This window comes from Mandrillus leucophaeus, unplaced genomic scaffold (genome assembly GCF_000951045.1).
Source record: "Mandrillus leucophaeus isolate KB7577 unplaced genomic scaffold, Mleu.le_1.0 Scaffold413, whole genome shotgun sequence".
Lineage (NCBI taxonomy): Eukaryota > Metazoa > Chordata > Mammalia > Primates > Cercopithecidae > Mandrillus > Mandrillus leucophaeus.
In genome coordinates, this window is record NW_012104399.1 from 125,379 (window position 1) to 140,442 (window position 15,064).

General features: G+C 38.2%; 1 protein-coding gene across 1 annotated transcript in view; it reads right to left on the reverse strand.

The window, feature by feature from the left end:
- FRRS1 (ferric-chelate reductase 1) overlaps positions 1–15,064 on the reverse strand; it is a 58,943-nt gene that overhangs the window by 3,374 nt on the left and 40,505 nt on the right. The window contains 5 exon segments of the mRNA XM_011992518.1: positions 22–80; positions 336–433; positions 4,063–4,149; positions 6,029–6,144; positions 8,164–8,277. Of these exon segments, the coding sequence (XP_011847908.1) occupies positions 22–80; positions 336–433; positions 4,063–4,149; positions 6,029–6,144; positions 8,164–8,277 (474 nt within the window).

Consider the following 15,064-nt stretch of genomic DNA (forward strand, 5'->3'; position numbering starts at 1 on the left):
AGTGGCATCACAATCTCTTACCTGCTATTATTCTAGCAGCTGTTCCCATACTCCAATGAGTCCAGTTAAACACTTGCCTTCTAGCAAAATAAGAACCAGTCAGTGTTCTTAAAAGCAATGGAACTATAATTAATTCCCAATAGAATAAAAAGCATGTAATTTCCCTTTTTGTCTGGGAATTAGATATCTGAAATGCATTTTAAAGTATTTCAAAGTAACTATAATTTATCACTGAATTTTATAAAATGCAAAATTTTTCCATTTGAAAAGAGATTAGTTTGCCAACTAATGATATCTACATTAAGAGAGCATTTATATAGAAAGGCTTTAAGTACCTTGGGTCATGTAAAGGTGGCCTGAAGACTGCCAGAAGAGGCTGAAGAACTGCCAAAGTCATCACTATACAGCCGAGGTATGGGTGGTAACCTGCACGCTAAACAAATTTACATCATTTCAATGGCCTCAATCTCTCTCATCAATTTAAATCCTCCAGTTAAAAATAATACACACAGATGCATTCTTAGTATTTTTCCATGGCTTTAAACATTCAATAATGATGATAATAATAACAGGCAACATTCATTGAGTATACACATTGTACCAGGAACATACTTTACACACACTAACTCTCACTACAATGTTTGACAACTGGTTATCAATATCCCAGTTTTACAAATGGGGAAACTGAGGCTCAGAGATATCAAGAACTATGTCCACGGTCACAGTATGTAAATGGTTGTGGTGGAATCCATGTAGAGGATGCTACCTCTCCCCATCAGGATGCTACAGGTTGGTACAAAAGTAGTTGCAGTTTTTTTCAAGTATTTTAATCCACAATTACTTTTGCACCAACCTAATAGATGGCCACCAACATCAGAACAGCCATCTGCAGCCCAGCTGGGACTAGTTAGTGTCCCCATGTCAAGCGCAATCACCCCAGCATATGGAAATAATTGGTTTAGCCCTCTATGTTTCCCTGAACCGTGGGTTCTATATGACTCCCTGTAACCCTGGAGCTTAACAGAGTCTTAGTCACTCAATAAATGTTTGTTGATTCAGTGCATAACCTATATAGCCACTGTATTAAAAGCTTATCACCTCTGTCCAGAATGAAGATCTAACCCAAGAAAAAGTACTGACAGACTATCACAATAGTTTCTGCTGCATTCCTCCTTTAGTGATGTCACATGCCTGCTCAGAACAGCAGATAGTTGGATTCGACCACTTTGTGCAATGATTTTTCATTCAAACACTTAAGAGAAGGACTAAGAAGATATTCTAACTTGTGACACATTTGGATGGAGGGATACTACTGTCTGTTGTCAGTGATGCCCATGCTTGGTAGCACAGATTTGTATCGGTGACCTAGAAACGGGGACATAGTGGTTTCTAAGCCATCATAGGAAGTCCTTGTAAATAGGAACTAAAGGCTAACAAAAGAACAATATGAAAACATTCTCAAACCGTGGACTCAGTGATGCATGGGTAAAATTATAACCATGACTTTAGAGATACAAAGGGTCTCTAATAAAAAATAAAACAGCAGCAGTAACAAGATTCTTGCATGTGTTAGAATGTGCTAGGAATTATCCTAAGTACTTTGAGTTATTTTATCCCCAATCCTCACAGAAAGCCTATAAGATAGATACTATACCATCCCCCATTTTACAGATGAGTAAATTGAGGGTCATAGTTAAATAACTTGCCCAAGGTGTGCCCGCCAGGTAATAAGTCATGGTGGCAGGATTTGAATCCAAGGAATCCAACTTTAGAATGGTGCTCTTAACCTTTGTTCTATCGTATTCATAAACTGCAAAGGCTATAAACTAGACAATTACAAAATAAGTGTTACCCTTGTCCCAAATGTCTGAATTAAAATAAAGTTCTCATGTCTCAACTCATTTTACAAAATATTCATAACTTCCTTAAAAGGATAGGTTGACTGACACAAAAACTACCTAAAAAGCAGGAGGGAGATTTCCTAGTAATATCTGTGACCCAGGATTCGTCAATCTTATCCACGTAGCACCAGCCCAAGCTCTGAAATATGAAATTTTGATATCAAATTCTCATTGGCTATAAAAACTGGAAAAGCGTAATGAAAGCACAGGCTCTGAACTTAACGTATATCACTTATTCTCAATAAGACTTATTCATTCATTCACTAAATGTTTACTGAGTACCTGCTACATACTTAAATCTGTTCTGAACATATCAGTGGATATCCCAGCTCTGACAGAGCTGACATAGTAGTGTTGGAAGGGAGATCAGGAAAAAATATGACAAGTAAGTAAATTGTATGAAATGGTATAACATAAAGAGTGCTATGGGAAAAAATAGAGCAAGGCAGGGCTCTCTGAGAGGCTTCCATTTGAGCAAAGACTTGAGGAAGGTGAGGGAGTAATGGGAGCATGTGCCAGGCTGAAAGAAGAATGATGGCAAAGACTGTAAAGCAGGAGCATGCCTGGCATGTCTGCATACCAGCCAGGAGGCCAGTATGGAAGGAGATGGACTAGATGGAGAGGACGAGGAGGTCAGTTCAGAGAATAACTGGGAGTCAGTCATGAAAGTCCCTGGAAGAACTTTGATTTTTACTCTGAATAAAATTGAGAGACATTAAAGAAATCAGTTTGGGGTACAAGAATGGCATGGTCTGATTTACTTTTTTTTTTTTTTTTTGAGACAGAGTCTCACTCTGTCACCTAAGCTAGAGTGCAGTGGTGCGATCTCAGCTCACTGCAACCTCCGCCTCCCAGGTTCAAGTGGTTCTCCTGCCTCAGCCTTCTGAGTAGCTGGGATTACAGGTGTGCGCCACCACGCCTGGCTAATTTTTGTACTTTTAGTAGAGACGGGGTTTCACCATGTTGATCAGGCTGGTCTCAAACTCCTGACCTCAAGATCCGCCTGCCTCTGCCTCCCAAAGTGCTGGGATTACAGGCGTGAGCCACCACACCTAGCCTGGTTTACATTTTTAAAAAAATAACTGTCTTCTTTGTAGAAAACAGATTGTGCATGGGCAAGGGTTGAAGTGGAGGGACCAGTTAAGTGGCTACTGCAATGGCCAAGCAAAAGATGATGGAGGCTCACACTCCTACAGTAGTATCTGATGACAGTGACAAGTGTTAGACTGTGGATATACTTTACATGTAGAGCCAATGGAACTTCCCAATGGATTTGACATGGGATGTGCAAGAGAGCACAGTTAATGATAATTCCAAGGCTTTGATCTAACAATGGAATTCCAGTAGCTACCATGGAGGTGGCAGTGGGTGGAGCAGCCCTGGGAGAAAAGATGGTCAGGAGTCCCATTTTGGACGTGTTAAGTCTGATGTCTTAGACATGCAAGTCAAAGTCCTGCATGAAATGTGAGCTAGATGTGTGAGTCTCAAGCCACAGGAGAAGTCTGGACTGGAGATAAAGATTTGGGAATAAGCATCAGTTTCTTCATTTGTGACATGGGATTATTATTAATACCTACTAATCTGAAATTTAAAAGATTTTTAAATAAAAATATGTAGAGATGAGGCCTCACTATGTTGCCTAGGCTGGTCTCGAACTCCTGAGCTCAAGCAATCCTCCCACTTCAGCTCCCAAAGTGCTGGGATGACAGGTGTGAACCACCACACCCAGCCTGAGATTTAAATTAGATAACACATATAAAGCACTGAGAACCACTGGGTACAGAGTAGAAATCCAAATTATGTTAGCTTAGTGGTCATCATAGTACTAGTTAGAGAAAACCACCTCACATTGTTCATGTTCCTGAGACATCACACATTGAATTGTCATCCCTCCATAGTGAGAAAAATTAACTAAGGCTGTAGCATGTATATAACTCATGATGCAGCCTACAAATACATTTCATTACTGAATAATCTGTACTGACATCCTCACCCTACCCCAACCTCTAACCATGTGAAAGAGTCATCCAATGATTCAAAAGGGAAAGAAAGAGGGATCGATGAAGAAATATCTTTTTACCCATCATTTGAGAATAAAACAGCAATCTGTTTTGACGTAAAATGGATTTATATAAAAACATCCTATTTAAGATATACTTACCCTACTCCAGCCTCCCCTGTATATAAATGGCAAAACAAAAGCAATGCAGGTGAAGGCAGTTGTGGTGAACATGAGCATTCGATGCACCTGCAAGGTAAAATGACAAATTGAGAAGACACTTATCCATGTAAGAGAAAGGTGGTGTTACAATGGGGAAAATAGGGAAAAGACCATGGGGTAAGATTCACTGAAGGCATGCATTCAACTGACATCTAATCACAGTTTGTAATCAGGTTAAAAAAAATTAGTATACAATTAAACTTTAAAGAAAACCCTAAGTTGCCATTCTCATCATTCAAAAGTGTATGCCAAGACTTCACCTGCACAGAGCAGCAGGAATGGATATTTCACGCACAGAGCATATTTACTTGCCAAGTCCTTCATTTCCTTCCAAAGATATTTATTAAGCTCCACCATTGAGCACAGTGCTATAACAGGTGCAATGAAATAGTAAGGAAACAAACAAACAAAAAATACTGTCTCCTGAGGAGCTTCAGTTATAATTGAGTCAATAAGAGAAAAATATGTGAACTATGTAATTCATGATACAAATTAGGAGAATAGTAAGTGTGAAAATAGCCACTGTTTATTGATTATGCCAGGATAACTGGTGCAGACCAAAACTATCTTGGGGAAAGTAGGAGGCACCCTGTGTATAAGTGTGTGTATGGATGGAGATGGATGGCTGGATGGATAGATGGATGGATGGATGGATGGATGGATGGATAGATGGATGGATGGATGGATGGATGGATGGATGGATAGATGGATGGATGGATGGATGGATGGATGGATGGATGGATGGATGGAAGGAAGGAAGGAAGGATGGATGGATGGATGGAGATAGAGATAGAGATAAAACTATGACGTGTGTATATGTACACATCATCAGCATCATAAATTTAAAGGCACTGGAGGATTTGAGTTGATAAAGAGAATACACAGTCTTCGAGTTGGGAATATCCACATGAGCAGATAAGAGAGAGAGAGCACGAGAGCAAAGGCACTCAAGTGCAAGCAAGAAAGTAGTCACCTGGCAGCAAACCACAGGCAGAGAAAGAAAGTAGCAAGGTGAGCCATGTAGCAGTACTGAGAACAAATCAAACAGATTGGCCCTCCCAGGCAATAGTGAAAAATGAGGCTAGATAAGGTAAACCTTACAATCTACAAATGTATATGAATATGAAGTGTCAAGGTTACCCTCTTACAAAGTCAAAACTGTTCCAACAAGCAGTACTTTTTTCTACAGGCATGTACATTCTTACCCAACATGAACTCATTGATTTTCCACTATATATGTAAATATCTATACTCCATGACCCATGAAACATAAGGTTTGGTTTGCTTTGTTTTGAAGGATATTCATTGGCTCTTGCTATGTTCCTATTAGTAGACTGCCTCCCCATCTCACGGGAAGGAAGAGCATGAAAAAGAACACGTTCAGTTTCTGTTCCCACCTACATAGGAGACAGATGATCCCAAGTGATGAGTTAGAGATAACCAACATTCAATGGCCCACAACCAGAGGAGTGACGCTTGCTTTGAAACACAGTAAGCTCCCACTATTTCTTTCTTCAGTTCCTCTGCATTCCTTGGCCTGACTTTACTCAGTGCAGTGTAGTGGGTGAATGCTCTTCCAACATATCCCTCTACAAACAGAGGTATAAGTAAAGGTCATTTGGGTCCCAAAGTATATAATACAAAGGGATTCACATGGCCCTGACACATTCTCCAGTCCAGCCTGACTCTTCCTAAAACTGTCTGTATTCTTGTCTCTATCAAGCACCTTGTGTCCACTCTCAATTGATCAGGAAACCAAAGGGAAAAAGGAAGATCCCAGACCTACATCTGTAACCACAAAACACATACACATACACACATACACATACACACATACTTCATATGTTTTCGTGTTGCAGTGTTCAAATACTATGAAAATTGCGTTGAACTTTTTTCCCTCACCTACCTGAAACCAAGCTGCTTCACCAAGGAAGAAAGCTTTTGACCAAACTGGTTTGAAGAACCGGGCAACCAGTACACCTATGCTAACAGTAGTCATCCATGCCACAAACATTAAGGCACCTACAAGTGAGATAAATGTAATAGTAGACCATCACAAACTAATCAAGCTGTTGCTTAAATGATGAAGCCAAATGCTCAGAAAACATAAACAGCCAGCAAAATACATTCAGCTGACATAAGTACAACCTAAATGGTGCTATACATCATAGTTTTACTACCATTACTCTTTTGAACAGCAAACACTTCTAAAGCTCCTATTATGTGCTAAGTATTCTAAATGCTTTACATATACTAATTTAGTTGATCTTTACAACAATCCTATGATGTAGTTATAACTATTAGTCCAGTTTTGCTGAATGGGGAAACAAAGCCATAGAGAATTAAGTAGCTCTTCCAAGGTTACAAAGTTGGGATGCAAACCCTATCTGATTTCAGCAACTGTGCTCTTAACCACTATACTAATAACTGCCTCTGCAGTTATTTCAAAAGCTTCTCACATCTCACTCCAAAAGGCAGTGAAAAACAAATAGGCATATTATTTCGGAATCCAATTACTACCAAACTGGAGCTACAACATGAGTAGAAGCAAATCAACAACAATAAAGTTACTTTCAAGCTTAACAGTGATGGCATTTATGGAAAACTTTACTGTAATGGATAACTCTGGAAAATATACAGGGAATAACCCAAATAAGGAAAGTTTCCCCCAAAACACTAAGAGTTTACAGTAGTTTAGTGTACACTACACTATTCCCATACTTTCAAATCCCATCTTTTTTAACAATAAGCCAGGCTAGTTTTCGAATGAAGTCAACTTTCATCTGTAGAACCAGAGTATATTAAAAGTCTTGGGTGTTTTGTTTTTTGTTTTTTGGGGGATGGAGTCTCACTCTGTTGCCCAGGCTGGAGTGCAGTGGTGCAAACTCAGCTCTCTGCAACCTCCACCTTCTGGGTTCAAGAAATTCTCCTACCTCAGCCTCCCAAGTAGCTGGGACTACAGGCGCGCACCACCATGCCTGGCTAATTTTTGCTGAGATTACAAAGTTTTTAGTAGAGACAGGGTTTTGCCATGTTGGCCAGGTTGGTCTCGAACTCCTGACCTCAAGTGATCCGCCCACCATACCCTCCCACAGTGCTGGGATTACAGGCATGAACCACCGTGCATGGCCTAGAGCCTTGTTTTTAGGCTACTGTTCTTCCAACTTCATTCTATTCCTCATTTAGGTATTATATATGATGCCTAAGTATAGCACTAAGTACTTTGCATGCTCTGAAATACTTGTACATTGATCAATGCAACAACAAAATTGTACCTCTGAAACCAAACTACTGTTATAATTAAACAATCAAAATCACAGGCCATTCTTTTATTAGCATTTATTTTAATAAATGGTAAAAATTTAGGTCTCATAAAAGTTAAATTAACCCAGTAACACTTGACCCTGGCTGCAGTTAGAAACAACTAGGATAGTTTTTCAAAATTATAGATATCTTAAAAACTCCACTGGTGATTTTAGCATGTAGCCAAGGTTAAATCCACTGAATTAGCCCTACTCTCCATTTTTAATGAAAATTAGCAAACATTAAGATAGATGATGCTCACCAACAGCTGTGTCAAAAAAAAAAAATAGACGCTGCTGCCTGCAAGTGTTACTGTTTAAACATAAAAGCTTTATAGGCCAGGCGTGGTGGGTCACGCCTGTAATCCCAGCACTTTGGGAGGCCGAGGTGGGCAGATCACGAGGTCAGGAGATCGAAACCATCCTGGCCAACATGGTGAAACCCCATCTCTACTAAAATTACACAAATTAGCTAGGCGTGGTGGTGCACGCCTGTAGTCCCAGCTACTCTGGAGGCTGAAGCAGGGCAATCTCTTGAACCTGGGAGGCAGAGGTTGCAGTGAGCCAAGATCACGCCACTGCACTCCAGCCTGGTGACAGAGGAAGACTCCATCTCAAAAAAAAAAAAAAAAAAGCTTTATAAAAATTAGCTACATTATACCCACAACCATGCCTAATCCAGACAGCACTGAGTCCGCAGGTAAGTTGATTCCACAAAGTAGTTACACATGTAACCTACCATGAACCTTCAGAAGGAGTACAGAATGGGATCCTCCTATGTTCTTTGGAGAGTCTGTCACATCATATTTTTCATAGGTAATCAAAGGCTGCTGAGAGTGCTTGTAAATTCGACCTGCAAATTAGAAACAAAATTAAACCTGACAAAGAATAATTACTGCCTCAGATAAAAAAAGGAATTGAGATATGGGCAGGGCATGGCAACAAAATTTCTTAAGGTAATAAAAAATAATTAAATATCAACAGAGATGTCATTCATATGCAAAAGCAACATAAAGATATATGCAAGGGCACACAGCCTTCCTGGAAAAAGTTAAAGAATATAGCCAACCTAGAGATGAATTAAAATGAGAACTAGGAACAGAGAATGTATAGTAAAAGAATTGGTGATACAAAGAGATAAGTTAAATAATAAATTAAAATAAACATTGTTAATATGGTCACAAACCATTGAAAAATGTTAAAAAAAATATTGAAAGAGAATACATATTTTTTAAAAATCTACAAGCCATTGACCACCACCTGCATATAAAATCCTAGAATAAACTAACTGAAATTGAGCTGGGGGAAAGAGGATGGTTGGAAGACAAAGAAAAGCATTTTATGATACATTATTTCACACATGGTCAATTCGAACTAACAAACCAAAATTCCAAATAGTAGTGACATAAGCAAATTGAGGATACATTATTTTAATATTACCATTTATTGTGTACAAAATTAAATCAGTGAATGTATAGAATTATTCCAAATGTGTGTGGATCTGTGTGTGTTCTTTCTAGGAATCTATCTTAGCAAAGATATACGTAAGGAAAGTTTACAGCAATGTTTTCCATGCTGGCAAAAAAAAACAAAAAACAAAAAAAAACACTAACTAAATAGCCATCATTAGGGGAATGAGTAAATAAATTTTGGAACATACATATTTTTAGAATACTGTGCTGCATCAAAAATAAGACATTTAATATAACAAATATAAATACATGAAACTTCGTCTAAAACAAATGATAAATATTAGACCACAAACTACATCTTAATAATTTCCAAAAGGAAATAAAAGGATACAGGTTATATTATTTGCCCAAAATGCAACAAAACTAAAAATTAACATTGAAAAGCTAGGGGGAAAATGGTCCACCTAGATATTTATAAAACTACTCTTTTTAATAACCTTTGGATTAAATAAGAAATTAAAACTAAAACCACATGTCTTCATCAAGATGTATAACAATAAAGACACTTCATAACAAAACATGTGTGATGCAATCAAGGTACTATTCAAAAAATGTTTTTATCATCTTAAAAGCATTTCCTAACACACACACACACAAATAATTTTATTCAAGGTGCATTTAAAGTAACAAAATATAACCTGGGAAACCAGAAAAAAAAGATCAATTAAAAACAAAGGTAGAACTTAAGCTAGTAATGCTAAAAATCAGAAAAGTCAATCCTCTAAAAGGATAATTAAAATCCATTGAGTTTTTGGCAACTCTGATACACAATAAAAGGAAACATCATAATGTTAGAAATTTAAAGGATGGCTGGGTGTGGTGGCTCACACCTGTAATTCCAGCATTTTGGGAGGCCGAGGCGGGTGGATCACGAGGTCAGAAGTTCAAGACCAACCTGGCCAAGATGGTGAAACTCCATCTCTGCTAAAACTGCAAAAATTATCCGGGTGCAGTGGCAGGCACCTCTAATCCCAGCTACTCAGGAGGCTGAGGCAGGAGAATCGCTTGAACCTGGGAGGCAGAGGTTGCAGTGAGCGGAGATCCCACCACTGCACTCTAGCCTGGGAGATAGAGCAAGACTCCGTCTCAATTAAAAAAAAAAGGAAATTTAAAGGGTGACATAGCCGCCAATATGGAAAACAATTTTATATAAAAACACTGTATACAACTTTAAATCAGCCCCCAAAAATCTCAAAATCTAAACAAAATGGGTGAATTTGGGCGGAGAAATATAGAATTACAAAAACTGACCAAAGTAGTAGTAACCATGGAGAGTAATAACAATAAAAAAATTCTTTTTTTTTTTTTTTGAGATGGAGTCTCACTCTGTTGCCCAGGCTGGAGTGCAGTGGCACGATCTTGGCTCACTGCAACCTCTGCTGCCCGGGTTCATGCCATTCTCCTGCCTCAGCCTCCCGAGTAGCTGGGATTACAAGAGCCTGCCACTGCACACAGCTAATTTTTGTGATTTTAGTAGAGACGGGGTTTCACCATCTTGGCCAGATTGGTCTTGAGCTCCTGACCTCCTGATCCATCTGCCTCGGCCTCCCAAAGTGCTGGGATTACAGGTGTGAACCACCATGCCCAGCCAAAAAATTCTTTTTAATTAGTCAAATATTTCCATCTAACATCCAGACTGTTATATGGGTGAGTTCTACCACACCAGTAAAATTTTTCCCTAATTTGTTTTTTTATTTTATTTATTTATTTATTTATTTATTTATTTATTTTTATTTTATTTTATTTTATTTTTGAGGCAGCGTCTCACTCTGTTGTCTAGGCTGGAGTGCGGTGGTGTAATCACAATTCATTGCAGCCTTGACCTCCCAGGCTCCAGAGATCCTCCCACCTCAACCTCCGAAGTAGCTGGGACCATAAACGCACACCACCACGCCCAGTTAATTTTTGTATTTTTTGTGGAGATGGGGTTTCATCACGTTGCCCAGGCTGGTCTCAAACTCCTGGGCTCAAGTGATCTGCCCAGCTCGGTCTCTCAAAGTGCTTGGATTACAGCATAAGCCACTGTGCCTCGCCTGTTAAAAATTATTTTTATTTAAACTCTTTTAGAGTTTACTCTATAAGTCTAGTATAACCCTGAAATCAAAACTACGCATGTGTACATTCACACAAGCGCCCCACACATTCACGCAGTCACAACATAAACCAAAATCACTTATGAATATAGATGTAAAAAGCTTAAAGAAAACATTAGTAAATCAAATCAGTTATATACTAAGAGAATAATAAAACATGACCAAGTAAGGTTTATTCCAGGAATGTGAGGATCATTCACCATCCAGAAATCTATTAAAGTAACGATAAAATACCATCTCAATCACTGCCCAAAAGACATTTGATGAAATTCAGCACACAGTCATATGAATTCTTAGTAAAGTTAGAAACAAAAGAATATTTCCTCAACACTATAAAGGATATCCACAAGAAAAATACAACAAATAGACATTTAACACTGAATATCAGATGCATTTGCATAAAAATCAACAATAGCCACAAAAATTCTTGCCACCTCATTGCTACCACTCTACATTATTCAGCAAGAACTAAACAATGCAATGAGACAAGAAAGAAAATGAGGGCTATTAATCTGTCATTATTTGCACAGGATATGACATTTATCCAGAAAAATCCAAAATAATCAACTGGAAAATTAGGAGGCTTAAATTTAAGATAAATATTCAATAATAAATAACTGTCCTATATGACAATATATTTACAAAACGTATGAAAAACAATCCCATTCATAATAATTTGCTTTAGAGAACTATAAAATACACAGGAACAAAGTAACCAAAAATATGTATATAAGCCCTATGAAGATACGTAAGAAAACCATAAAATTTCATTGAAAGACACATATGCAGGTTCGGAATACATGGAATATCCCAGTGTGTTCCTGCATAGACAGGCTCACTATTACACAGAGTTATTCTCTAAATTGCTCTAAAATTGCATTACAATTTAAATCATAACCCCAACAGGGTTTTTAATAGAATTTGATAAATCAGCTTGAGCCAGAGAGTTGGGACAGCCTGGGCAACATAACGAGACCCCATCTCTATAAAAAATTAACTGAGAATGGTGGCACATGGCTGTAGTCCCAGCTACTAGGGAGGCAGAGGTGGGAGGATGGCTTGAGCCTGGGAGGTCAAGCTTCAGTGAGCCGTGATTGCACCACGGCACTCCAGCCTGTGCAACAGAGTGAGATCCTGTCTCAAATAAAAGAAGAATTCGACAAATTAGGTCTAAAGTTTATCTAGAAGAACAGATACACATGAAGAAGCAAAAATTCTTGAAAAAGAAGGCCAGAAGGGGTATCATGTTCTATCAAAACCAAAACTCACAAACCTATTATAAAGCAACAGCAATTCTAACTAATGCAGGAACAGACAAACGTATCAATAGAAGAACAGATACACTAGAAATAATTCAATTTATTGATAGACTTTTAATGTATGATAAATAGGCTTTTAAAGCAGTGAGAAAATGTGGACTATTCAAAAAATGGTGTTAGGACACCTGGTTACTCATCCAGTGAATACTATTTTACCATGGCTTGTTATAAGGCAGAAAATGAGAAAGAAGAGTTTTATATAATGAATGCCTAGAGAAGAGAATGTCAAGAAGAAAAAGACAATAACTGTCAGGAGCTACAAAAGTGTCAAAAAGAAAATGATCAAGAAAACTATCAAAAATGACAAGAAAGGCACTGGGGAAGCTAAAAATCCTGCATTCATTGAGTGGTAGTGATGAAAAAGAGAATCCAAGCCCAACAACCCTGAGAGACAAGTTGGAAGAAAATGTGTTTAAACTCTGAATCACTGTAGAGTCATGAACTAAGCATGAACTTAACCTTCATGAAAGCAGAAGTCCATTATGATTTCAGAATTCCATTGTGTGGCTCCATTATAATTTTGTAGTCTTGCTCAAAGGGAGTTCATGCTTAGTGCAAGAACCGGCAGTAATAGGTTACCTACAGTATTCCTAAATTCTTTAAATAACAGGTCATGTGATAGCTGTGTCTCTACTTCATTAATTATTAAAATTGGTAGATTTCCTCATTGTGAATTACTTAATTACCCAAGTGATTTCTATCTTTCAGTTTAAACACTCAGTATTTCACATGACTGCATATCCCAAGACAGGATAATGTCAGCAACATGAAGAAAATAGCAGTTAGAAAAAGGTTTTAAATGGATAGACTGTTAGGAGACTTTATTGAAATTGGATACATTTTACATTTATATGGGTTACAGAGATTATATGATTGCTTTGAAAATTGGTTTAAACCTTACAAAGTCTTACTGCTTTTAAGTGGAATTCAATATATAAATGGTCCACATGCATAAAGCTAAGTAATAGAAGAGGCAATGATTTATGTGATAACTGTCATTTGTTCCCCGGTACAAAAAGATTGGAAAATTCATTTCCAGGGATAGCAATCTCCAGGTTTGTTTATTGGAGTGTTTTGTTTTGTGTGCTTTTCACTCTATCAGTAAAAAAAAAAAAAAAAAAAAAAAAATTAGCTTGTGCTCCTAATATATGTATATTTTTGTTAATAAACAGATTCATGTTTATTGCATTATATTGTATTAATATCTATTACACCCAATACATATTGTATCAATATCTATTATATCTAATACATATTAAGATATTAATATGTATTAATATCTTATGTACACCAGCAGTCCCCAACCTTTTTGCCACCAGGGACCAGTCCAAGAGAGACAATTTTTCCATGGAAGAGGGGAAGGGATGGTTTTGGGATGAAACTGTTCCACCTTAGATCAAAACGCACTAGATTCTTATAAGGAGCACACAACCTAGATCCCCGACATGCGCAGTTCACAATGGGGTTCGTGCTCCTATGAGAATCTAATGCCACCGCTGATCAGACAGGACAGTAATGCTCACTTGCTCACCGCTCACCTCCTGCTGTGCGGCCCAGTTCCTAACAGGTCACAGACCAGTACCAGTCCATGACTTGTCAGTTGGGGATCCCTGACGTACACTATAAAACATATTAAAATATTTAAAATTTTAATGACAAAAAGTAAATCTAAACAAAGTTCTAGTATTGTTCCCTGTATCCCCTGGCCTGCCTTGCAATGTGCATAGCTTACTTGGGAAAACCCCATCCTAGAGCAGTAAGTTATCAAACTACAGCATACATAAAACCACCTGGGATGCCTATTAAAATGCAGATTCCATGCACCAACAAAAGAGACTCAGTGGGTCTGAGATGGGAGTTCAGGAAACTGCACTGCTAGCAGTCACTCCAGGCGGTTCTGAAGCACATTAAGCCCCACATTTGGAGAAACACCACAGAGAAGTCAAGGCAGAGATTCACCCTCCCATGCCATCAGCACAGCAACATCAGTTGGCAAGGGAGGGGGAACAATTCTCTATTTTCACATGGATCATCCATTAACTAGGTGTTTCTGAGGGAGTGTTAGAATTATCATTTAAAAGAAAACATGTTCTGATTTCTATGTTGCTAACCTATGAAGAAACATGTGTGCTGTATACCCACACATATAAAATTTATTACACAACAGAATTCCTCCATTTAAATAGTTTTTCTCTAAAGTATATTTTAAGTATAAAACTTTAAAAAGTATAAACCACTAAATCGTCTAACAATTTAAGAAATCCATTTGCATCAATAATCATTTATGAAGCATCTATACATGTTGGGCGCTGATATGGTTTGGTTCTGCGCCCCCTCCCAAATCTCACTTTGAATTGTAATCTCCATGTGTTGGAGGAAGGGCCTGGTGGGAGGTGACTGAACCATGGGGGAACACTTTCCCCTTGCTGTTCTCGTGAAAGTGAACAAGTTCTCAGGAGATCTCATTGTTTAAAAGTGTGTGGCACTTCCACCTTCACACTCTCTCTCTCCTGTCACCATGTGAGATGTGGCTACTTCCCCCTTGCCTTCTGTCATGATAGTAAGTTCCCTGAGGCCTCCCCAGCCATGCTTCCTGTACAGGCTGTGGGACTGTGACTCAATGAAATCTACTTTCTTCATAAGTTACCCAGTCTCAGGTAGTTCTTTACAGCAGTGTGAGAATGGACTAACACAGACACCAAAAGAAGCAGTCTGATATTAAAGAAAGGATACAACTTTTATAATTGGAAGTAACC